Below are 26612 nucleotides of genomic sequence, written 5' to 3' on the forward strand. Positions count from 1 at the left end.
TCTGTCAAACTTCTATTAAGCGACACTTTTAGTTGGACTTCCGGTAATCTAATTTTCAAAATAAACGCTTTTGCCTTTCACAGTTCTGGGAGCAGTGTTGAGCAATTTAGCGGCGCCATCTACTGAATGACTAATGTACTGCACTGTCTTTTAAAAAAAAAAAATTATTTTTTTTTTTTAGGCCACGTGATAAAGAGTGTCATGCTGGTAAGGGTTGCCGGCCAAGTAAGAGACCAGCCGTGATCGTATAGTGGTTAGTACTCTGCGTTGTGGCCGCAGCAACCCCGGTTCGAATCCGGGTCACGGCAGCTTTTCGCGATCATCAGTGTAGATTATAGATGGCTCAAGTGAAAGTACAGTTGGTGACTTTGTGTTGAAACATTATAGGGAGGTGTTTATTATCCACCCGTAGCTGCCAATATGAAGGATTTACTGCTCTTCTTCGGCATCTATTAGCCTGTTGTGGCCTTATATTAGTGAGTGCAAGATAAATAACTGGGATACCTCTCTCTGTAGGCCTGTAACATAATCCGCCTCAACAACTTTCTATAAAACGATCAACTGAATTAACACCTCTGAAACTGAACTCTGTAACCTCCATTGCAGGAAACTTTTATGGGGTGTTATTAGAATAAACCTACACCCAATAAACTGGCAGCTTTCATTTCCTTTAATGTACTAAGGAAATCTTGTTTAAAGATAAACGTTAATCTCAACCAAAATTATTACTCTGAAAACACAAACGTATAGTGTAAAGCCAAAGTTACAGAAAACTGCGTTCCACAATAAAAAACTGTTAGATGTACTCATCTAAGTTGGCTGTCAAGGCGCTGTCAATGTGGTGGTCATGAATGCAGATACCCAGGTTAGTTACACGTCACACATGGCCAGCCGTGGTCGTAGGTGGTTAATACTCTGCGTTGTGGCCGCAGCAAATCCGGGTCAGGGCAGCTAATTTTACAACGTAATCATCATCACACTTGATAGAGAGGCCATCTGTGCACAGATTAATATCACACAATAGCAAGCATTCAGAAAGTAAGGTTCACATGTCTGCTGTTGTGGTTGACTGACAGATTTGATTGTTAGAGGTTAATGGTGGACACCCCATACAAGGAAATGAAAGCTTTTAAAATAACTACACAATTTTGAAGAAGTCTCTTTTAAAATAGCCTGTTTTTTTAAGTGCTGTTCAGTTTGTGCAGTGGTCAAGCAGCCTAGATGAGACCATACAGTCTCATGCCTATTAATAGATCCCCTTTGCCCCCACCCCCCTCTCCCCCACCCCCTGAAATGAAAGACCTGGGCACCAAAAACTAAAAGATATTGATGTTTTCGAAATTATGACTTGAAGAAAAGATCCAGAGTTACCAAAGACTTAGGGTTCACCCACCACCTAGAAACCACAAAGCATTAAAAAAAAAAAAAAAAAAAAAAAACCTCTAATGCTAAACATAGGCTATGAAAATTAAAAACCTAAAGATACCTAAACTCAAATATACTTGCAGTTACGTAAGTGGTCACCAGATGTCACCTTTGAACCTATGCACAAAGAGGAGAAGCACACTTCATGAAATGGAAACCCTTGCACTGGACTGTCTGGCATTGGCATGAATGAGAATGCCTAATGGGAATATTGTGTTAATATTCCTGAATTAAAATGCGTTTTATCAAATTGCTTCAAACTAATTGGCCGCAAAACCATGGACCTGGTAGTTTCACAGGACTAATGTTGGTTTTGTGGTGTCCAAATATTTGAGGCCTAATATTGAATTAATTATGGGATTCTTTTCAGGTGGACCGCCAGAAAACTAATAAGGAGTGACTTTAGCGAACTACACCAAATTGACTCATGGAAAAAGTGTATTGACTTTGTATTTCATGAGAGAATTTGAATGGGAGTCTATAGAGCCAGAACCTTTTTGGAACCAGCCCCTAGTGACTGTCAGTGGTATTGCACTTTAAGGCACTTCTGCATCAGCTTCACTTTTCAGACCCGGAAGCTACGTCAACTATCAGCGGCAAGTATTGGTGACGTCACACATTGGTTTGTGAACTGTCGCTCTGAATCCTTAAATCCGGATTTTGGCCTTCACCATCTTGCTATTTTTGAGCCAGAAGTGACCATATTGGATCCCCTAGTGGCCGTTAGTGGTATTGCACTTTAAGACACTTCTGCATAGGCTTTACTTTTCAGACCTTAAGGCCACCTAAACTTTTATAAACAGTCTATTGTTCTAATACTTATTCTTCCTCTCCTGTTGGACTTTGGACAGTCAGGGCACTAAAGTGACTCACTACCGCCGATTGAGGTATTACAGGATGGGACAGGGCGAGTAGCTTCAGTAGATATCTGGGCAGCACACAATACATAGCATCTTTAAACGCAGTCAAAACTTCTTTTTTTTTTTTTTCAAATTCTATTGATCATTTTTGGTTAATTTCCTAAAAAGTTTTTTTTTTTTTTAATTTCAAATATTTTGAAAATATTACATATTGTACCTTTAAGTGGGCAATTAATTCATTCCAAGTTTTTTTTTTTTTTTTTTTTTTGTGTGCCTGCGGCTAGTTTTTTTTTTCTTTCTCTCTGTGTGTGTGTGTGTGTGTGTGTGTCGCTCCCTGAAGCAGCCATATTGGAATGCTGGATGTGGAGAGGGGAAGCAGGAACAGGCGACGAGAGGGAGCGAGCGAGAGCGAGAGAGAGGGAGAGGGAGAGCGGGGGGGAGACAGGCAGGAGCGAGGAAAAAAAAAAAAAAAAAAAAAAAAAAAAAAAAACACTACCCGTAACTACTCAACTCTCCAAGTGAAATAACGGATTATTTACCGACTGTTCACGTCTTCTCTCGCCGGTAAAGTCAACACAAAGCTCTCGGACGTCACCTGGAACAACTCAACGTGAGTGTTGTTGTGTTTGTTTGTTTTTTTTTGTTTGTTTTTGGGGGTGGTGGTGGTGGGGGAGATATTTCAACAGCTAAAAGAAATTATGGGATGCAGTTGGTGTAGCCGATAGCTGTTTCCTCTCCCAAATAATTGGATAAAAGTACTCACTCCCATTTATTAAAACACCGGATAAGTTAGCGTTGCTTCGCAGCAACTTAACTAGGACGTAGTTTTTCCTTTCGGTAACTTGGGAGCAGTTGGGAGGAAGGCGACCGACCGACCGACCGACCGCCAGCCACCAAAAAAATAAAACCTCGTCGCCGCAGTCACATGGATTGAATGTGGAGTAACGTTGACTTTTAATTTACGGTAAATAGATCCACCGGATTAACCTACATTTAGCTCCAAAATCTGCCTCGCGTATTCGTTGTGTTTTCCAAGATTTCCAGGCTGTTTTGGTAACCTCCTCAACTCTTTACTTTCTACCTTGAGGGACCCGTTTTGTGGGACCATTTCCTCCTTTTAACTTTGATGGAAAGACATTCAGGATATTAATTTATTGATGTTTATGGATGCTGTTAAATTACATGTATAACGTGATGTGATGTGTGCCAGCGCACCCTCTTATTTTTTCTGTCACTAATAAGCTGATATGGCAGATCAGGGGCCTGAGCTATGCAGAGATTTACATCCACAAATTTAATTTGGCAAATTAGATCTAAAAATAAATAAATAAAAATCTGTTGGCTAAATTCATTGATTAGTCAACCGACAGAAAATTAATAACATTTTGATTATTTGATGGTTCTCCTCAATCTCAATGGAAAATATTTACATTTATTACATTTAGATGATGCTTTTATCCAAAGCGACTTACAACACTTACAACACGGGAGCAACTTTCTTTTTAGGGTCCAATGTCTTGCTCAAGGACACTTAGGCATGTGGACAGGAGGAGCTGGGGATTGAACCACCAACCTTCTGATTGGTGTGCAACCCACTCTACCGTCTGAGCCACAGCCTCCCAAAATATGCATTGGTTCTAGCTTGTTTAAATATGTGTATTTGCGGATTTTCTAAATCTTATATAATTTAATGTTTGTTTTATGGACTCTTGGTCAGACAAACCAAGACATTTGTAGACATTATGTTGGGCTGCCAGATCTGGTCTACAACACTTTGTGGGGATATTTAATTGAGTAAATGAACTCCACATGACTCTATTGGTCTTTTCTGGTTTCCTATCGGGTGAAGGTTCTGGATGGTATCTGGTACTTTTTTTTTTTTTTTAGTATCACCTCAGTTGAGTTTCCAAGCAACCTGCACAAACCTGCCAGCCGAGCTTACCATAGCGACACTTTTTTTTTTTTTTTTTAATTCACTGCGCTACTTGATTAATAGCAGTCCGGTAAACCTCACCTGGTCCATTGAGGAGGGGCAGACATTCCTCTGTATTGTTGCTCAATAAAGCATCCGGCAAGTGAGTGTGTGGCGTTGAGAATGACTTCGCACTAGTTTCATGCAAAATCACCATGACGACGATCAGCGACGCTGAGAAAAACCATTAAGGTACGTGGTACCAAAAGCCGGTAAATGCAAGTTCATTTGAGCTGTTCCATGCGGTGAAAAAGCAGCATTTGAAAAACATAAATAAATAACCTAAAATTGTGGGTGCAGTTTATTCATGTTTCTCTGCCTGTTGGAGTATCTTAAAATGTTGTCCATTGCATACCATTGGTAGAAAAACAAATCTTGCCTTAATCTTTGATTGTAAACAAAATATGTATATAGAATAATCAGACACTGAAAAGTTCAGTGTAATTGTGTGCTCTGTTCTGCATGTTCCCAAGTGTGAACAAGCTGTGGTGCCGAGTCGGGCTTGCTTCTACTTCATATTACAGATGCAAGAAAATGCTAATGAATTGCAGTATCCTGAGGCCACTGAGGCTTTAGACCTACAGTATACTAATCGGAGTGCAGCCCTGCACACTTATAATTCAAATTCTAAGAGCACTATTCTGTAAATGAATGTGTCCCGGGGCTGTAAGTTGTAGGTAGAATATAAATACTTTTGGTTCATTTACATGTTTCGGTAGGTCAATATATGGTTGAGGTATTCTAAATTCAAACGTATTTACTGACAGGGAAAATGAAGTGGTTGTGTTGGTCGACACAACCACTGTCATCTGAATAGCAGCTCTTCGGCTCAGATCAAAGTCTTTGACAGGATGACGTCCTGCAGGCACTACTTCCTACACCACAACAAGCCTGCCTGAGTTTGAATGCTTTGTCTTAAGTGCGGCTTTTTCAAAACGCACATCTCTCTTAACACTTTTCGCTTCAAAACGAAATCTTCTCGCAGTTAATTTAAATGCAAGAGCTCTCTACAGTTTTGAGATAGCACTCTGAATCCGCAAACAAGGCTCACACACTGCTAATTAGCTCATCCACTTGATGAGCTTGTATTTACTTCAACTCCAGCTGCATTCATTCAGCGTCCTGACTGTGACTAAGTGCTACGCCACATGAAAAAGATATTTCGCTGTAACTTTATATGTACAGCAGTCACTATTTGTGGATATTTATACAACTGAAAGACACACAAGCAGGTTCGACGCAAAGTTGATTACTGATTCATCCCATTCATGCATCTTTGAACCACGTGGTGACAGAGTGCAGCCGCGGTCTTCTAATATGGTGTCACAAGACCAAAATGAACCCTACGTCTCGCATTATCGCACAGAAACAACCCATTACATGCATTGTGTGAGACAATGTTGCTTCTCCTAAAACTTCTATATTTGACCTCGTATGGCTCTGGGAAATTGTTGTAAACTTCAGCTTCATACTTCTCCTTGGTTGTAGCATTGCTACTGTAACAGGCTCATGTGCGAGAGATCATCCAGTTGGTAGAAGAAAAAAAAAAAAAAAAAAATGAACCCACTTCACATAGAATAAATTGCTACACCTTTTCTGACTTGACTCTTCCTGTGGCCTGTGGCTGGTCTATAGCAGGCTAATACAGGCGTAGCGTGTGTGTGTGTGTGTGTGTGTGTGTGTGTGTGTGTGTGTGTGTGTGTGTGTGTGTGTGTGTGTGTGTGTGTGTGTGTGTGTGTGTGTAAATTGCAGAGCAGAAGCAGTGCAGTCCAGGAGGGCTGTATTTATAGAAACACTTGACTACACTCGGAGATCTCACAGAAGCAGTCAGTCCACAACCTTACAGAGAACTCCACTGTCTTTTTCTTCCCTGTAAGGTTGTGCTCTGTTTTGGTAAATGTATCCTTTCTTTTTCTTGCCTTGATTTTTTTTCCTCTCCTGTGCGGTTGTCTTCTCCGTATTCTGTTCAAGTGTGTTCTTTTGTAGACAGACGGAGAAACTGTAGAGAAAGAGAAGACGGTAACAAAGCCAGCAGTCTGGTGTCAGTAGATTGCAGCGTGTGGTGTGACTCATAATGACTCCGGCGAGTGATGGCATTCGTTGCAGACACATACTGTTTATGTGGAGGTATGTCGAGGTCCTGAATGAGAGTATGTGTGTCCTTAAAATGTGTGTGTCTTGAGGAATTCACAATATCTAATGGAATAATTTGTCTGAGCAGGAAAGAGAAACTCTGCAGTCTTTGCAGTTTACTTTTTGAATAAGTTGTGTGCTGTTTTCCTCGTAAACAGGGTGGGTTTTTTTTTCCCAACGATTGGCTACTGTGTAAATATATGCAGCTCTGTGGAGGTCTGAGCTGTTTTCTCACGTCCTGCCTGGATCTATGATTGCTGTTTGCAAACTCACCTCAGGAAGGAAAAAAAACCATGAATGAGCAGTTGAACTGAGCAACTGGTGTTCTGTGTTTTGCAGCATTGACTTAATTTTGAGGGATGACTAATACAGTGTGTGTGTGTGTGTGTTTGGGGGGGGGTGTATGTATGTATGTATGTATGTATGTGTTTGCAAGTGCTGACCTATGTCCCCTGACATCTGAAAATTCAGCTTCCATCTTCCGTGGAACTTATTCTCTTGCATCCTGTGTGTGTGTGTGTGTGTGTGTGTGTGTGTGTGTGTGTGTGTGTGTGTGTGTGTGTGTGTGTGTGTGTGTGTGTGTGTGTGTGTGTGTGTGTGTGTGTGTGTGTGTGTGTGTGTGCGCGCGCCTAAATGAACATCCATTGCCTTTACACACACACACACACACACACACACACACACACACACACACACACACACACACACACACACACACACACACACACACACACACACACACACACACACACACACACACACACACTCTCTCTCTCTCTCTCTCTCTCTCTCAGAGCACTTATTGGACATCCTCAAGCATGCTGAGTCCCTCAGGAGCTCAAAAGAAAACGCCTTCTTCCTTTTCAGCAGCGGCAACGTTACTCAGACCTCTCCTACTGTTTATGTCTGCGTTAGTATCTGCGTGTATCTTCACGCGTGCTTGTTTTTGTAATGACTGTGTTTGCTGTGATAACTCGGATAAATGTTGTCTTGATCTTGTCTGTTGAAAATATCTTTGTACTCCTTAAAAGTTACATTACCTTTTAATATATTAGATTCTCCATTGCTCTGAACCAAATCGGTCAGTGGCCACAATGCAATCGATTTGTTGTTAAATACAGTTTTCTTCATCAGCTGTGTGCAGCAGTGGGATTTTGAAATCATTTACGTTCATTTAGTCATTCATTGTGGCATCATTTAAAAAAAATAAAAATTAGTTAAGTTTTCCGATTTTAAAGTTATGAAAAACAGATTGCTGGTATGCGGTCAGTACTCAATATTGCCAGATAACGTAAGCTGAGGTTTCAAAAATGTTTGAATAGAGATTCCCTAAATCCAATGACTGGGACAATGGCCAATGGAGACTTTTTTTTATTTTTTTTTTTTTTTTTTTTAATGGAAGGATTGGCTGTATACTGTAAGGTCCAATCCATTTGCAGTCCATTATTTGTTCCATATAGGCTAATGACCAAGAACTTCCAACGGTGGACAAAATATGCTGATAGTATTAACTTGTAACAACTGATCTTTAAGAGTGCCAATCCCAAATGTCAAACTCCGCACTGTGGGATTTTCCAAGAATTTGAAAAGGAATTAATCAACTTGTTTGTACATTTTCTTTATAACCTAAAACCGTGTGTATGTCAGTCAGTTCATGCAGGTGGCTGCGTACAAGTACAGTGTTCAATATCCTCTGCAGCTGGACTTCTAAAACATCTGCATGAATTAGGCTGGAAGATGATATGCTAGCAGCTTTAACAGTTGTTTAAGAGTATGTCCGTGCATCAGTGGACCAGTGTGCAGCTTAGTGTGCTTGCTGCATGAATTCAATTTTGTTACAATGGCAGGAAATTACATCATTCCTCCTTGGGGCATTTACACACAAGGGCATACACACATACACGCACTTGGAGCGAGCTACCTTCGGTCATGCAGGTCACTGGTGCAGCATGTCAGCTAGTGATGAATGAAACAGAGACACAGTACAGTGGGGCCCCCCTGGTGTAAAGATGCGTGTGTGTGTGCGTGTGTGTGTGCGTGTGTGTGTGTGTGTGTGTGTGTGTGTGTGTGTGTGTGCATGCAGGAGAAGCAGTGCATCCTTCTCAACCTAAATGACTCAACAAACTAATGAGGGTATCCTTGTCGCTTCATTTTTCTCTGAGCAGTGACTGGAAGGCAGTCTAGAAAAGAACAAAACAACAGATATTGTAAATGAGTTTCCCTTCTCTGTTTGTGTGTGTGTGTGTGTGTGTGTGTGTGTGTGTGTGTGTGTGTGTGTGTGTGTGTGTGTGTGTGTGTGTGTGTGTGTGTGTAGTGTGTGTGGTGTTTGAACGGACAGTCAGTGTAATTACTTTGCAGTGAGTCAGAGTTGAGAGAGCGAGAGAAAGAAGTAATTGTTGGGCTTTGTCATATAGACACAGAGAGAAAAGATGTGGGAGGAGGAGGAGGAGGCGAGCCGGATGGAGAAAAGAGAAATTTTCTGTGTATGTGCATGGAGAAAACATATCATTATTTACTGAACTCGAACCAGTCCTATCTTCTTTCAGTTTCATCTGCGGGATGTTTAATTTCTAGCACTTTCTTCAAGCAATAAAAATCCACGCATTTGGGGACTTCGTGACCGCTGGTACGTGCACATTTGCAACGTCACGATAGACCTGAAATGAGGGCACACGGGAAAACGAGGCAACAGAGACCCCCTGTAAAGCTTAAAAAAAAAAAAAAAAAAGCCCACGGCGATGAAGCAATGAGCCGGGCGAGGTGCTTTGAGGGACATTCATGTTTCAAGAGCGGCAGAACGTCACCGTCTTAAGACCAAAGGAGACGCCTCGGGTCAGGAGCACAGTCGGGTGGGTTATAAAGTGCGGGCTTCCTCCTGCTTCATCTGCATCACTGTGCTGCGCTGCGCTTGTGCGCAAGAAGAATGGTCTTCTTGATCGACCCTCGTAGTTTAGTGTGTCAGCACAGACAAAATAGTTTGCCTTTAACTGTTAAGTAAAACAAATGTATTGTAACCAAACCACTTGGAACACAACTGAAGTCTCGACCCCCTTTTTGGAATCAGCTCCTCCTTTGTGGAGCCGCTCTCAGCCATGCCTGTCATTGCTGGGTGTAAGTTATGTCAACAAGTTGGAATATTGCCAATATCCCAAGATGAGTTTTGATAATCATATCAGAAATGAAACCGTTATTATAGCACGATACGATACAGAACATGCCTAGTTTCCAGGTTAAACGTGCCGACAAAGAATTTAAGTTGTACACGAGAGAGAATGAGCCGAAGGCAGTCTTCGGTGTCTGCTTGGCCAATCACATGACGTCATCTCTTCTCCAGCTCCATGCACAGCTACAGCCACACAAACACTGCACCCACACACACACACACACACACACACACACACACACACACACACACACACACACACACACACACACACACACACACACACACACACACAAAACGCAGTCATAATAGATTACAGGGAGAAACCACTCAGAGATCAGCAGAGAAACACCTGGATACAAGCCATAGGCATGACATCACACTCACGGAGGCTGGTGTGCTACCATAAACTCGTGTGGCTGAGGTCAGATGTGGGTATAATGCCACAGTGTCTGCCTGTGTGTCAATGTATATGTGTCTTGTCTGTGTGATTAGTCACCAGCAGGCGCACTCAAGTAACAAAGGTTCATTGAAGAATTGTTTTGAGCCTGTCTCTCTGTCTTCCTCTCTCTCTCTTTCTCTGTCTATCTTTGCCTGGTCAAATGTTTTTAACTGTTTTTCAATCGTTAATGACATAATGTGAGCCAGAGCAATCGCAAGGACTAGAAGTCATAGGCTGATATTTAAAAAAGGTATATCCAACGATATTTTTAGCTGATGGGGATCATTTACGTACCGATTAAATTCCAGCATCATGGAGAAGTTTAACAGGAACAAAAGAAGCTTTATTAAACTGACGAAGCTATAAACGTGATGGATTTGGTGGATATTGAATCTATTCGCAATGGACAATTGACAGAATTGAAGGTTTTGCTCTTTCTTTTTTTTTTTTTTTTTTGAAAATCATGTTATTAGTGTTGTCGGTGTTTAGGTTAAGCAGAGAACCTTTTTAAGGAAAGATCATGCTCTCTGACAGCAGCAGGGTTTCTCCTGGACTACATGACATATCACTTGAAAATGCATGACCAGTAGGGGGCGATATTGGCACACTCACTCATGTAGTGGGGGGACTCTCAGATTGAGAGAGACTAAGAGCTATAAGGACAGAGATTAAAGGTCCACCATCTAAATAAGAGTAAGGGTAGTGTGTGTGTGTGTGTGTGTGTGTGTGTGTGTGTACACACACACAACATCTTGGCCTGCTAATCCAGTGACCCATTAATCTGCTTTACTCCTGAGCAACTCTCATCTGTCTGCCTGCTTGCCTACGATGTGTGTAAGAGAGAGAACTTGACTTTGCCATGGCTCTTTCATGGACCCAGCTGAGTGTCCAGTGTGACCAACACACTGTGACACAGTGGATATACCATAATATTAATGACAGCACATGCAGTGGAAAATGGCCATAGATAGACAGTTTCAACGTCAAAAGCTACACTTTTAGGACAAAGAAGTTTTAGGCTCTCAAATGCTGGGCAAACATTTGAGATGACATCTCTTACTTACTCCATTTATTTTTTAATTTTTTTTTATCAATGCTGTCACCAATAATGTCTCCCATTTTATAAATTGAGGGAGGGAATAAGTTAAATGTTTGATAATGCCATGAACACGCAAGATTGCATACTGTGATAAGTATAATTGTTCAGATTATTTCATAGTGATCATGAGGTATGCAATTAACATCTGGCATAAAATGACAAGTGTTTTTTTTTATTATTATTAAATGTTGACACTAAAGCAGAAATGATGCTCTGTCAAGTCAATTTTATCATCTGTCAATATGTGTGTTTTTTTTTTTTGAGAACCACACTTGCCAACGAATGTGTGAATGTGTAGGTTTAAGCAGACGCACATTGAAGTATCAACAGAATCACGTGCATGTCTGTTTTTAAACCATGTTCGGTCCTTAACTTTGCACTATATGATGATACATGATCACTGATGTTGTGATGCAAAGCGCCAATGACCTTACAGATTTTCACACATGGTAATTAATACTATATAAAAAAAGTATATTTTCAGTTATCGCTTGTTTAACCTAAAACTAATACTCCTATAACATTCATGTTTTGTTCTCGGTTAGACCATCTGTTTGATTTATAAAGTAATCATTTTTATGGTAAGTAAACTACTCGGGGAGGTAAAGATGGACTTACTCTGCTCTATCTCTGCATGCGATTTAAATTCCAGTGTAATTGGATTAATTGTGTAAAGTCTGTGGAACAACTTAGTGTTAGTCCTGGTGCCTCTCATCTTTTTTTGTTTTGTTCTCCAAAGAGGGATGATAAAGACACAGGATAGTGTTGAGTTGAGAACGTTGCATTATGATGAATTGAGGAGAACCTCAGGGGGGCATTTGTGTCAAGTGAGGCAGCGTAGCCTTCAGCGACGCAGCGCTCACACCCACGCACAGTGTTTAAATAACCCACACTCACCTCCCTCTCGTTATGTCATTATCTGCTGCGTCTTTTGTCCCTATATTAAGCCTTCGCCTATTTTCTCAGGTTTTTCGGTTTTGCCGTCTCTCATTTTGCGCCTCTTTTGTCCGCATCTCTCACTTCGTTTCTTGCAGTTGTTGCGTCATTTCTTTCCATGTCTTCTCTCTCTTGTGAGAAGAGAGAGTCTCCTCTACATCTGGCTCCCTCTCTCCCCCTCCATCACTCTCCCGGGTGACAAAGACACCCCCATCCCACCCCACCCCCATCCCACCCCCTCCGCTTCTCCCTCCTCTCCCGCCTTCCTCCTTTCTCTCTCTTGAGCCCCCCACCCCCCCTCACACACACACACACACACACACACACACACACACACACACACACACACACACACACACACACACACACACACACACACACACACACACACACACACACACACACACACACTCCACGGCCATAGGCTGCCTACCGCTCCTCTTTCCCTCCCTCCTTCTTTTCCCCTCTTCCCTTTACTCCACTCCCACTACTCGTCCTGCTGTGTGTATGTGTGTGTCAGTGTTACAGCAGTAGTTGTAGTACAGGGAGGAGGCGGAGGAGGCTGGGCTGTCGACATTAGCCGTCTTTACTGGGTAGCACAACGCTAGTCCAAAGACCACAGAAGCCCCGGGATTTAGGCTTTTCCCAATTTAGCTGTCTTTCAGAGGAGGATTAGACTCCTCTCCTCTCCTCTCCTCTCCTCCTCTCCTCTCCTCTCCTCTCCTCTCCTCTTCTCTTCTCTTCTCTTCTCTTCTCTTCTCTTCTCTTCTCTTCTCTTCTCTTCTCTTCTCTTCTCTTCTCTTCTCTTCTCTTCTCTTCTCTTCTCTTCTCTTCTCTTCTCTTCTCTTCTCTTCTCTTTTGCTCTTTGGGATTGTAAATGGAAGGATTATACCATGGTAAGGCTTTTATCATACTGTAAATGTGGGTGGTAGCATGTGCGTTAAACCAGGATATATTATGTGGGCATGTATACATGGAAACCACATTTGTTTTCTATTTCTGAAGCCCATAAAGTCAAAATAGTTTGTGCGTGCGGGCAGCACATTTGTATGTATCTGTATCTGAACATACTGTGTGTGTCACAGAGGTTTAGTTCTTCTGTAGTTGTTTTGGGGTTTCTCGCTGTCATTACTGTGACTTAAAAGTATACTTAAAAAAAGTATTGTTGATGACTAGAGTTCTGTGGTAAGCAAAATAATGTTGATGAAAAGAAGAACGGAGGAAGAGGTATATAAAAAAATGTGTAAAAAGTATGCATTTAAAGGACTGATGATAAATGCAGCAGGAGGAGAAAGACGGGGAAAACCTGTAAAATACTAATTCTTCTGTACTTAAACGAGGGATGAAACAACTAGTTTGTAAACGGTATGTATGGACAAAACGAGATTTTGAATGTCAACTTGGGTTTTTGAAGAAGTTATGCATGGATTAATTAGGAAAATAAATACCAAGTTAATCATTGATCAAGGTGAGCTACTTGCAACCCTATTTGAAACCATTATTTATCTGAACATTTGAAGTTCTATTCTATTCTATTCTATTCTATTCTATTCTATTCTATTCTATTCTATTCTATTCTATTCTATTCTATTCACCATCTGCTGCCTTGCTCTTATAATTGTGAATCATATTTGTGTATATGAAAAAGGAGATAGAAGTGTTTTGTTGCGGTATGTAGGAGGCTTCAACTTCAAGTGTGCAGTGAAGGGGGTTTAACACTGACTGTGTGTGTGTGTGTGTGTGTGTGTGTGTGTGTGTGTGTGTGTGTGTGTGCGTGCGTGCGTGCGTGTGTGTGTGCGTGTGTTTATGTGTGTGTGTGGGAGGGAGTCAGTACGTGTGAGGGAGAAATGATGTGTGTCAAATTAGTGGGTTGTGTTTGAATACAAGTGTGCATCTTTATATAGAGCCTACACACAGCCCACGTGGCTCTGTGTGTAGGTGTTATTGTGCATTTGTGTGATTTTGTGTGTGTGTGTGTGTGTGTGTGTAAATGTAGAAAAGAACAAACAGTCCCCCTGCAGCGTTTTGTTTCTAGGTTAGATCATCTATATTTCAGTATGTTTTAATATTTCCATATTGGCTCATAATGGATGGAAATTTGCTAAATAATAAGCATAGCTGGCAACTTTCCTCCTACACGCGCCAGCAGGCTAAAGTAAACAAAACTAGTGAAGGTCTGTGCATCTCTGTCTCATCATCTGACAGCGCTCTCTGGCCTGCATCTGTAATTCTCTCACACACACACACACACACACACACACACACACACACACACACACACACACACACACACACACACACACACACACACACACACACACACACACACACACACACACACACACACACACACACACACACACACAGGTTTCTACACATTTACCTGCCTTTACAATCACACAATTTCGCTGAGGATTTTCCCCTCAGATTTGACAATGATTGTGTGATTGCCAGTAGAAGCTCAAGTCTAATCTACTTTAATTATACAGTATATCCCAAAACCAGAGTTAAGATCAGTGGGCCAATTTGTACAACATAAAGCTCCCTCCACCAGAGCAGCTCCATCCAAAAAAATTAAGATAAATGCATTTTACCGTGTGAAGGATTAGAATTGTGTGTTGTTAATCATTTTCTTGTAGTTAATTATACATATTAAGATGCATTAGCATGCTTAAGTACAACTAAACTAAATAATTCTACAATCTAACGGAGCAAGCAGAGCCACTAAAGGATTTGGGTTTAGCAGCCAATCAGAATTGAGAATTAATTTTTAGCCCTGTAAAGCAGCTCCCCAGTGTTTGCTCTAATGCAAGATAAAAAAAAAAAAAAAAGACACGTTCAATATTTAATGGTATGTTTGATTTCCATCGTACTCAAAAACATGTTTTCAGTGGGTGAGCAAGTGTAAATATAACGTATCATTTGACTCACATTGCACTTTAATTGATAATTTTGTCAGTCAGATGTTTTGCATTTTTGAACACGTCCGAAATGGGTCTAAATGATCATTTAGAAAATATATGTAACGCTTTCGTTATCACACCAGTTCATTCATCCTAAATCGGTTGAGTTGAATTGTACGTGGCGTGTCTGGTTTGAGTGTGATACATCAACATGCGTGCTGCTCCAGTAAGCCAGTCAGCTTTATCGCTGCACCTGAACGATACACAATCGAGTGAGTGTGTTAGTCACAGTGTGTGAGCTTTTGCAGATAAATGTGTGACCAGTCATGCGTTTACATGGCCTTATTATGTTGCATGCATGTAGGATTTATCTGGAGAGTATGCGTCATCTGTGTTTGGTGTTTGGTGTGTGTGTGTTTGTGTGTGTGTGTGTCTGTGCAATGCATTTCATTTAGCATGTGACAAGTTTGGAAAAATTGCTTGATGTTTATCTGAATGTGAATAATGACCTTAGAAAACACACATGTGCTTCTGTTTGAACAGAATAAAGGCTAACTCATATTTTTTATTTTTTTTACTCTGAACTGAGTCATGAAAACAGTCCTCCACTATATAAAAATGTTTGTGTCCGCATTATGTAAAGCACACTGTGGGTCACTGTCGAAGTCAGAAATGAGCTTAAAACCTACAAGGCATTTTCAAGGACAAAAGCAGCTTTTATGTGTGTGTGTGTGTGTGTGTGTGTGTGTGTGTGTGTGTGTGTGTGTGTGTGTGTGTGTGTGTGTGTGTGTGTGTGTGTGTGTGTGTGTGACTGGCAGGTGTGATTGGTGCCTCCGGCATTATGTAGTTGCATCGTAAGACGGCACGCTCCAGTAGCACCCCATTGTCCAGAGTGTCACACACACACACACACACACACACACACACACACACACACACACACACACACACACACACACACACACACACACACACACACACACACACACACACACACACACACACACACACACGCGCCGAGTCGTGTGCCAGCTCAGCCTGAAGGTTAACCATTAGGCAGAGAGCAACGAGGCAGAACAGCTGACTGCTCTCCTCACATTCATTCATTTATTTCTTGCAGGAGGAGTGTTTCTTTTTTGTGGGAAAAGAACATCTGCCTCTACTCCTCCTCAACTTGTTTCATCTGTCAGTGTTGCGTCAAGCTATATATATATATATATATATATATATATATATAGAAAGAAAGAAAGAAAGAAAGAAAGAAAGAAAGAAAGAAAGAAAGAAAGAAAGAAAGAAAGAAAGAAAATTGAAGATAGAAAGAACTTCTACTTTCATCTGGCCAACACAACAGCTGCTTCAGCCTTCCTATCCACTACACGTGTGTCCAAAACACCACAAAGCGATTCTGCTCTACTGTGTTGACATGCAAACTTAAGGAAAATGTGAAACAAATATACAGAAACATTAGATGTTGTGACTAAACTAAAGTTGGATGTAATGTTGTAACAATAATTTTTAAGTAATTTCATTTCTATAATGGGAATTTACTCTTTAAGTGAGCTCATGGTTTTCTTTCCTTGTTTGTTAATATTGTTTCAAAATGTCAAGTCGAAGCACTTTAATCTCTCTGTTTGAGTGGATTTTGATTTTCATGTGGAACGGTTTCCATCACTAACCTTACCTCAGGCTCTGACCTCCGTCACACTGTGAATTTTCTTTAACCACTGATCTGAGACCAGTAGTTTAGACATCATTGCAGACTCTCTTGTGATTGTTCTGTTTAATTACAGTTACTTCAAAACCTGTGATTAACATGCAATTATAGATTATAAGACTTGGAGATGGTGTGTGTGTGTGTGTGTGTGTGTGTGTGTGTGTGTGTGTGTGTGTGTGTGTGTGTGTGTGTGTGTGTGTGTGTGTGTGTGTGTGTGTGTGTGTGTGTGCGTGTGTGTGTGTGTGTGTGTGATGGCAGTTCACAGTTTGTTTTCCGTTTGTGTTTTTGGACTTGTAATGTGTACAGTAATAACATCTGACCAGGAGGACCCACGTACTCTCCTTTACTAACACCACTACATAGTGACACGGGAATTCAAGAAAGACAGCATGCGTATGAATGAGCATTACGACCATGCTGCAGTCCAATTCCCAACGTGTATCAAACAAATTACAAATCTGAATCTTAGGTGTTTAGATGGTGGTGGTGCAGACATTCATCAGTTTCGTCCTCTTTTGTTTTTCAGCATTCACTCTGAGGGCAGCTGTCTGTTATTTTTGGCATAAGAAGAACAGTCGTGGATTTTATTTTGCACACACTCCTCCACGGCAGGTTGGTGAGGTCACAAAGTCACAGCAGGAAAACAGTTGGAGTTACTAAGTCAACATTTTGAAATGCATATACCTTCAACAACACAAAATGTAGACCTAAGCTCTCTAGAATGAGCGGTCGCTCTCTTGTTCTGGAGCACAGCTTGAGGAGCAGGTGTGTTGGGCTGCCTGCCCGTCCCGGGGCACATGTGTTCACATGTGTGTGTATTGCAGTGTGTGAGGCAGACAGATACCCATGGCCCTCTTTGATATATTCAGTTAAGGCTGTTAAACAGACTTATGCAATTAGCATATAAATAACATAACAAGCTGTAGTCAACAACACTTAAAAGTGGTGTTATTACATAAATTGATAAATTGTACAGCATGGATCACGAAGTCACTTATTGTTTATGTAAGAGCCAATATAAAAGAGCATGGAGGTGGAAATTTGAGGCTGTAAAAAAAAATGTGTTTCAACTATTAATTTCTATAAAGAGCAGAGGTTTTTTTGGTTTTTTTTCCAGCTCCTCAGGTGCTGTCTAATCTTGTTTTTCAGACATGAAAAGGCCACTGTCTCCTACGGTTTTTAGTCTAGACTGTCTGTAGCAATGCCAGCATGGCTGCAGATCTCAGGCTACACAGCACTTGACTTACACCGAGAGGAAGGGGAAGACGAGCAGAGACGGGGAGGAGCGCTCTCAGCGTCTAGGGGACAGATGGTGTCTATAGGTTTCAGGTCTATCAAGATGTCATTATAGGCACTTTCAGACCGACTCATCATGAACCGGCCCGGATCCCTTTACTGTGGTCCATTTTAACCACTTAGGATGAAGTTAAACCATTTACTATAATGGTCGGTTTAAACGTCAGAAGGATGATGCTCGGCATCTGAGGAAATTAGATCAAATGTATGTGCCTGCAAATTAAGGTAAAATAGTGACATATGCGCAAAAGGATGGCAGCCTGGTTTTGCTGTGATAAAGTTTCATTATAAGCCTCGGTATTATGAGGGTAACATACAAACTGTACTTGCTTCTCTGCAGACCAAATCAGCAGGAAAGAATTTTCCTGAATGAAATCACTAACATTTTAACCAATGTATCAGGGTACCATTTGACACAGCGACTGGAGTTTGTCTTAAAATGAATTCTGGTGTTGTGAGCAATGCTATAGATGCATTTGCAAAAAACAAAAAAAAAAAAAAAGAAGCCAATTATCACATAAAACTCAGTTCATTTCAAATGTTTGCATTGAAACTCTGTCGCCCTAAATATTAACATTGTGTCTGCGGAGAGGGAAGCTAATCTGCTGTAAGAGCTCATTGTGTTAACTCTGTAATTAAGATGGTGTTGGTGATTGTCACCAAGTTGCCTTACAGTAATGATGTCATATTTGAATCACCTTAACACCATCACTACCATGCACACCGACACCCACACCCACACCCACACACACACAAACTACCATGTCCCGGTTTCATATTACACAGCATTTGTCGATAATGCACACGCCATGAGTCACCTTGATGGCATTTCCTTTTGGTGTGGGGGTTTTCTTCTTACCATTACATCATCTTTGTTGACAACCCCTGCTGGCATTTCACCTCGTGTGTGTGTGTGTGTGTGTGTGTGTGTGTGTGTGTGTGTGTGTGTGTGTGTGTGTGTGTGTGTGTGTGTGTGTGTGTGTGTGTTTGTGTTTGTGTGTGTTTGTGTGTGCATGCTTAGCCGGTATTTGTATGCACATCAGGGTGTCTAAAGCACTGAGGCACTTATCCGTTTGACCTCCTCCTCCACAGCTCTCCTATCTCTCCTATCACTGCTATAACTGGGTGTCAAGTTACTGCAATGCTTCTCCTGGACTTCCTGTGGGAGTTTGGAGGTGATCTCGTCAGCCTTGTGTAGTGTACCACAACACTTTTACTTTCAACCTGCTGTCAAATTGGGGGTTTAGCATTTTACCATTTAAATCTCCAACCTTGTGTTAACCTATGTATTATTAGTAAATCATTAGAAATTAGTTTACATTCAGTACAGTTCCTACTGACTTCAGAGTAAATCCAGAAAAAAAACTTACATTTTCTCCAGCAAAATGTCCAATGACCTCCTCGTCTGTCTCTCTGCTGCACACCAGCCTTGTTAGTGTGTTTATGCTGAGGTTGATACGCATCATGGCACTGAAGGCTGTCTTTGCAGGTAATGACCAGCAAACTGGGTAAAACGTATCACACTGGTTGTTTTCCACCCGCAACTATTGTTGAAAGCGCTTCTTTCTAGGTCTAAGTGTTAGATAGAAATATTTATTTTTAATAAAACAGATAAGTTAAATTGGCTACGATTCAAAACCATAAGTGCACAACAAGGGAAGGTGTTATATAAACCTATAACTATCACAAATACATTGACTGCAGCAGTGATGAGCCTTTCCGAACTGACTAATTAGGGTTAGAAGTAGAACGCTATGAAGCCCTATTTGAAACATGACTGCAAATAGATCGTTGATAATATCAAATCCTGAGTTCCTTCAACATATAGCAAACAACGTAAAGGAGCAATACCTCCATCTATCATCAATAACAGTGTAATGTGACACACCTCCTGATATCAATATTATTATTACTTTGTTCAAATTATCGATAGATCCTTAATATCCTTATCGTGAATTCTTTTGGACTCAAAAATGATGTAATGAAAATCTGATACTGTGACCACCCGACTGCAAAGCTCATAATCCGTACGGATATAAATGACAGTTCCTCGTGTTTCCGGCCAGAGAAGCGTGCTCCATGTTCCTGTCATATTGTACTTTACCCATCCGACCAAAGGTGACAAAATGAAATCGCGGCCTGTGTAACGTCCTCATCTAACAGCTGCAGGATCTGAACATGGGAACAATAGCACTGTTCTGTTGCATTTCCCGCCTTAACTCTTTCCCTCTTTTAGACAAAGAAGCTTCGGCATATCAGGAGTCAGGGTAAATTATGTAACAATGGGATATTGATTTAAAAAAAGATCAATCAATATCCCCGTGAAAACTGTGTGTGTGAAAACAGGTTATTGATGGGTTTTTGATCTGTTTAACTTGACAATATTGTGGAGCAGGTCAAGACCTCCTCGCTGCAATTCCCAGTCACTAACTGAATCGCGGACACCTGCTGTGGGACTTAATTTAATAAACTTGAGTTTGATTTTTGTTCTGACTTGATGACTTCTTTTCTCCGTGCCTCGTACTCAAACAAAAATAGCTAACTCTGGTATTTCGACATTTTGTCTTTTCAGATATTTCCAGGATTGCCTACTACACGGGTGAGTAGCTGAGCCTCAAACACCCGGTGAATATAGATGTGAATATAGTTTTATTATTTTATCATTTATTCCTGAGAAGAGATTGCAATGTGATCACAACAAATTGTGATCATTACATTTTCTGTCAAATATACAATACTTAAATTAATGGAAAATCTGATTTAAGGCTGCGGGACTAATTCTAATCTTCACACTGTACACCGCACTGTACTCATTTTCACACTGTAGATACTGGACATAAAATATGTTCTTTTTAAGCCACTCAGAAGTCCTAATATAGCAGCAACAACCTGAGGGGTGTAAAATAGGTTCTCCTTGCAGAAATCTGTGTGTCGTAGCATCATGCCCGGAGAGTATGGTTTGTTGTCTTGTTATAACAGATTAAATAGTCGATGGGCCTAATTTAAATCAGCTCTGCGGATTGGTACTATGTGCGTCCACACCTACACGAGTGGCACTTTGTCAAGGTTTTGTTCTCCGGTTATCACCAAAAGTAAGTAATTTATCAGCCGATCCCTTTTTTTTTTTTTTTTTTTTTTTGCTTCATCTCAGTCCAGCAAACACTGTGATCCATTCATAAATCCCTCCGGAGTCGAACGGGAGTTTAACAATAGTTGTTGCCAGCTGCAAGGAAGTAAGAAACTAACAAAGGAAGAAGTTGGTTGGAGAGGATGCGTTTAGCATCATAACAGTTATTATATCCTGTTTGCCAGATATGTTTTATTTATTTTTTTCTGTCGGCTTCAAAAATATCTTTGTAACTTTATGTTTTCATGCATCACATTTCCTTAATATGGATTATTTGCAGTCTAATTGTTCCAATTATTTTTTGGCTTTTTGACTGCATGAGCAAAGAATAAGCATCTTTTATGATTAAATTATAATAATTATATTTCCATTAATCACTGTAATAGGTTTTTCACATTAAAATGTGTTTTAAGAATATGTGAGCCTAACGCATAATTAGAAATTAATAGGGGGAGCTTTGATGTTGACACTGTGAGTAATAAATGGGCCACAACAGTGTCTTTGACAAGCAGGATAAAAACAAATTCTTCTTTTATATGTTTAATTTTGACAGCAGCAAGATGAGTGTAGACTAATACTGATTACAAGCAAAAAAAACAATCAGTGTTTTAACTAATGAGGTAAAATATGTTTAATTCAAATAACCCTTATTTTTCACCCTCGAGGCATTGAAACCGAAACCCACTGATTGTTCACAAATAATACAGTTACACATGAAAGTGGCGATAGCCGATCTGAGATTTAACTGCCGCTTTAAATCTTTTCATGAATTTAGCAGATAGTGGGTGTTGTGCTTCCATCCAATGCTGAAATATATTTTCATAAACACAAAACCAAATAGGAAGAGAGAGAGAAAGACTCTGGCTCAGTCCCAAAAGGGCTCTTCCCATTCACGGCAACATCCGGCCCTCTGACAAAAGCCTTTCAACAGTCCACACACACACACACACACACACACACACACACACACACACACACACACACACACACACACACACACACACACACACACACACACACACACACACACACACACACACACACACACACACACACTACAAACCCTACAAACCCCTCCTGCTCCCACCCGATTTTCATAACAATGGCCAATGCCTGGGATTTACAGGAGACCCACACGTGCACACACAAACGCACACCCGAATGACGGCTCAGTTAGATCTGAAGCTAACACGCCAACTTCCGATTTTGTGTGTTTGTGAACGCTTGTGTGCGTTCAGCAATCGGCCTGTTCAGTTCTTCAGTTGAGAATGTGTTCAAAAGTATAAAGGTCCGTTTGATGAATGGCGTCGGGCATCTGGTTAGCAGTAAAACTCCCTCACTCGTTAAGTGCCACTTGTTTGCAAGATATTGTGCTGACTCAGACATAGAGACAGTATGAGCCTACCAATGTTGGCTGAGTGGACACGAATGTGCAGTGTGATCAATTGATACCTTGTGGTTTGAAGCGGATCGGTTGCCATATTATACCAGCAGCTGCTAGTTTACATGCTGGGCACAGCCAGGGCAACGTCTGTGTTGGCAAAAGGCTTTTTTTTCTCTTGATTTTTATTCGATTTATTTAGTTTTGGTCTATAAAATCCTTTCGGAAAGAACAATGAGCATGTTGAAGAAATAGTTGAGTTCAGGTTGCGTTTGTGGTTGATTGCGCAGGGGATGGTGGTGTCTCGTCTTAGAGTTGTTTATCCCATTTCTAAACGGTATGAAAATAGCCTTAAATTTGCTGTTGGGGGAATGAATGCACAGTAGGGAGATACTAGAAATGAAGTTTTTGTTGAGTTTAGATGATAACTGTGTCTGTCCTGTTTTTGATTTTTGCATTTGTGGTTCATTTTTTATCTATTATCTTAAGTAAATGTAATAGACGCATATAACAGAAGTGCCGTTAAAATAGTTAATTAGGGACTTTTCTCTTCACTTGTCTTCTTTATAGCTGTGGTGATATTAGTTCAAGATAAGCGCAGTTCTGAGATCAGCCTCATAAACTGAAGTGGGAGGTGTTTTCATTGAATAGCAGGGACAGAATTAGCATATTAATGGTTTCTAGCTCCTCCTGCTCCTCCAGCAGACCCCTCTTGAGCTCTCTCATTCCCCTCTTGACTTTCTTTCAGTTGTGCAGATCTGTCCTCCTCTTCCTCTCACTCACCCTCAAACAATCGCTGCATTTCTCTCTCTCTCTCTGTCCGTCTCTCTGTCTCCTTTGTTTTCCTGGCTCAGTTATTTCTCGCACTTTCTGTTTCCAAGAGCAGATAGGTTTCTGTTTGTTTCCTACTGAGCACAGTAATTGCCTCTCCTTCTCTGTGACCACTAACTAACAGAAGGTCCTCTGGATCAGCATTATACAAACTGGATTTGGCTTTTGAACTTTTGTCGGAGGAGCTCTCCTCTGCACCGACACAGGGACGCCACTGAGCAAAATAGCCCGAACTCTCTCCCGAGCGACAGTTGCTTGACACTTCCACGGCAACTCTGTAACTATGGAGTGCAGGCATGGGGCAGAAATCGGGCAAAAAGCAAACCGTGTGTTGTCATCAGCGAGGGGCCGCTGAGAAGTAATCCACAAGTGGACAGGAGCGAAGAGGAAGAGCGAAGTTTGTGGATTACAGTAATTTTACTTTTACTTTTATTTTATTTTGTATTGTGCACACTTTGGATAACAGGAGAAATAGAGAAGAACAGGCCTCAACTAAGGAGAAACTCTTCAGAAGAAGTTTAGTTTTTCCCTGTTGATGAGTTTTGTGTGGGATTTTCACCCTTCATTTTGGCCTTTTTGAGAATTTCTGCTATTCCCCCACCGGAAGTAATCTTTGACAAAACTGCGAGTGAAAGAAGAGGGGATAGTTTGTGTCTTTCTGTGTGAATTAGTGCCTGGATCATGAGAGAGCTTTCTTGCAGTTGTGCCAGGATACCAGTGTGTTTCTCCATTTAACTCCTGGACACGAGAAGTACGCTTGTGTGTGATGCGCGGTCGAGAAGCTGCAAGTTGCCTCTCCGTCTTCAGTGCAGACGGACACGGGGAGGGACAAACATGTGTTTCCATGGCAACAAGTGGCTGTAGCCCCTTCCCCATGTGTTGGGACAGAGGTATGAATGAAATCTTTACACACACGCACAGAAAGACACACAAGCAACATGATGCCACTCCTCCCAGTGTGACATCTGACTCCATGGGAACTGAGTTGGTATACAGCCAAAGCTACCCATGCTTAGCAGTGTGTGTGTGTGTGTGTGTGTGTGTGTGTGTGTGTGTGTGTGTGTGTGTGTGTGTGTGTGTGTGTGTGTGTGTGTGTGTGTGTGTGTGTGTGTGTGTGAGAGTAATGTAATGAGAGTGTGACATCTTGGGTAAGATGGGAACACATTTTTGTCTTTTTGCAATATATTTTTGCAATATTCTTTAACAACTTTACAGTCTTTCTGTTGAGTTGTGTTTGTGTGTGTGCGCACGCTCTCTCCAACTCTCTCAGGTATAATTAACTGCTAGATCATATCCATTTTCCTTTAATGGAGGAGAGAGGAGAAGCACAGGAAGAAAGGGAAGCAGAAAAATAGAGCATGAAATGGATCTTGGTATCTTTCTCTACAATGTCATGATGACAACAAGCACGCACACACACACACTGACTGACACACACTCACTGGCCATGCTCACGCATACACACCGACATGGAGAAGGTAGTGCTGGTCGGACATTTCCAGACAAAGTTACCACGAAATTCCAGGAAGTGTGTCAATGTCAGAATGTCTTATTCAGGAAAAATGTCAGCCTGCGGTGCATTGTCTTCTCTGTTGCAGACACGGGGTGCTTAGATAATAAACCGTGACCCTGACTGCACTTCTCTCTCTTTTTATTTCCCCCTCTGGTGTCCTATTGTTCATTGTGTTTTTTCTTACCAAAGAACGACGCATGAAGAATAGATATTGGCCGTACCAAATGTGCGTCAAGAAGGACACGATGGACGTAGGAGGAAATGAAAACAAGCAGGATTCAATCATACAACAGCAAAAGAGTAACAGTCTGTAACAGTAGAGAGAAAGAGAAAGCGGGAGTGAGTTGTTCAGTGTACAAATGAGAGTTAAAACAATCCATCAAGTGATTGATAAGCAGTGATAAATAATTTACTGGCAGCAATTAATTTTTTTTTTACATTTCAGTCATTGTTCAAGCAAATATGTCAAAAATGAGCTTGTTCACGCTTCTCCATTGTCCTTTTGTTATATTTTATATTAATTTTATAAATTAAAAATAAAGTTAATCGTTAGTTACAGATCTAATACAAATATCTTTCGTTGGTTTATGGGAAGCAATAGTGAAAGTTTTCCATCACGCTCGAGCATCGTAGGATGGGTCGAATTGAAAAATGCCCTTCGAACGTATTATTTCTCCTTACTCTATTAACATCTGAGTTTTTCTCTTCTCTGCTTCCCAGAATATGACAGACACCTAGCAGCTGCAGCAGGGAAAACCATGGCGACAGCCTACCTGGACCCCAACCTGAATCACGCCCTCCTAGCAGGCGCCAAGTCACGGCTGAGCGCGGGGGGGTCGGACCGAACCATGGCCGGCTCCATGGACAGGGTCCTGAAAGTCTTCCATCACTTTGAGACCAACACTGAACACAGCTGCTGGTCGTCGAATATCAGATATGGAGACGCAACTGATGTCAGGGTGAGATGACACACACTCACACTGTCTCCTTGTGTGCTGAGTGTGACAAAACATGTGTCAGAATATTAGGTACACCTTACAATTAAATGCTACCCACAACAGCTCAAACTCTCAGCTCAAATTCCCCCTGGGGATTAATAAAGTAACAATCTATCATCTATCTCCTCTATGGACTCAAACTGTAGTTTTTTGTTGTTGTTTGGGATGTTGAGTAAATCCGGATTGAACAGTGATAGTATTTGGTGTTCATAAACTGTCCCCGGGCCCTGTACAGTCTGTTGCTGTTTACACCCAGCAGTAGTTTTAAAGGTGCATTTTTTGCTGTTTGTCCTCAGCTCAAGGTCCTAACTGTCAGCTCTGATAAACGACACTCAGCAGAATGAGAATATTTTGCTTGCACACTGTGTAACCTTGGGGCACGATTTGTGTGTGTGCACTAGTGTAGGTTTACTTTGCAGTATGCTTTTAGATCCACCGCCATGACGCAGAAACGCACTTTAAGCACTGCTCGAATTTTAGTGGTCATACAGGACGTGTCGCTGCAAATCTCTCCTCTCCTTTCGTCCCTTTCTCCTTCGGTATCTGGGTCAGACCCCCTCTCCCCCCGAGCGCTTTACATGGCAAACGCACATGCTTCTGTGAGCATTACAGTGCATGTGTGTATGATGTCTGTCAATGTGTTTGGGTGGGAGTGTCACATTAGATCGCTTGAAGGCACATACACACACTCAGAGATGTAGACCGATGCCCCCGTTGACCTGGTGCAAAACGCCAGACGTAAACATTAGCTGAGTTGGCACAGTGAGGACAAACGGTCCAAATTGTTTGTACCCCCCCCCCACTGTGCTTGTCTGTTTT

The 26612-nt window shown here is 41.3% G+C and overlaps 1 protein-coding gene and 1 non-coding gene across 10 annotated transcripts in view; both read left to right on the forward strand.

Moving 5' to 3' along the window:
- The first annotated feature begins 236 nt into the window (after nt 1-236).
- Nucleotides 237-308, forward strand: trnah-gug (transfer RNA histidin (anticodon GUG)). Its single transcript has one exon. It is a non-coding gene; the product is annotated as a tRNA-His (tRNA).
- A 2408-nt stretch (nt 309-2716) lies between these two features.
- Nucleotides 2717-26612, forward strand: part of LOC138618563 (focal adhesion kinase 1-like) — a 60467-nt gene continuing 36571 nt past the window's right edge. For 4 of the 9 annotated variants that reach the window (XM_069694414.1, XM_069694432.1, XM_069694423.1 and 1 more), the window contains exons 1-2: nt 23404-24172; nt 25516-25754. In XM_069694414.1, coding sequence (XP_069550515.1) covers nt 24049-24172; nt 25516-25754 — 363 coding nt within the window. In that variant the 5' untranslated portion in view covers nt 23404-24048. Of the gene's footprint in view, nt 2896-12575; nt 12927-20515; nt 20543-23401; nt 24173-25515; nt 25755-26612 lie in introns of those variants that run through there. The other 5 variants (XM_069694451.1, XM_069694406.1, XM_069694459.1 and 2 more) reach the window with 5 other exon arrangements.

The sequence above is a fragment of the Brachyistius frenatus genome, unplaced genomic scaffold (genome assembly GCF_029030835.1).
Source record: "Brachyistius frenatus isolate BFR_SWC_R1_liver_20210118 unplaced genomic scaffold, ASM2903083v1 Contig_2, whole genome shotgun sequence".
In the NCBI taxonomy this organism is placed as follows: domain Eukaryota; kingdom Metazoa; phylum Chordata; class Actinopteri; family Embiotocidae; genus Brachyistius; species Brachyistius frenatus.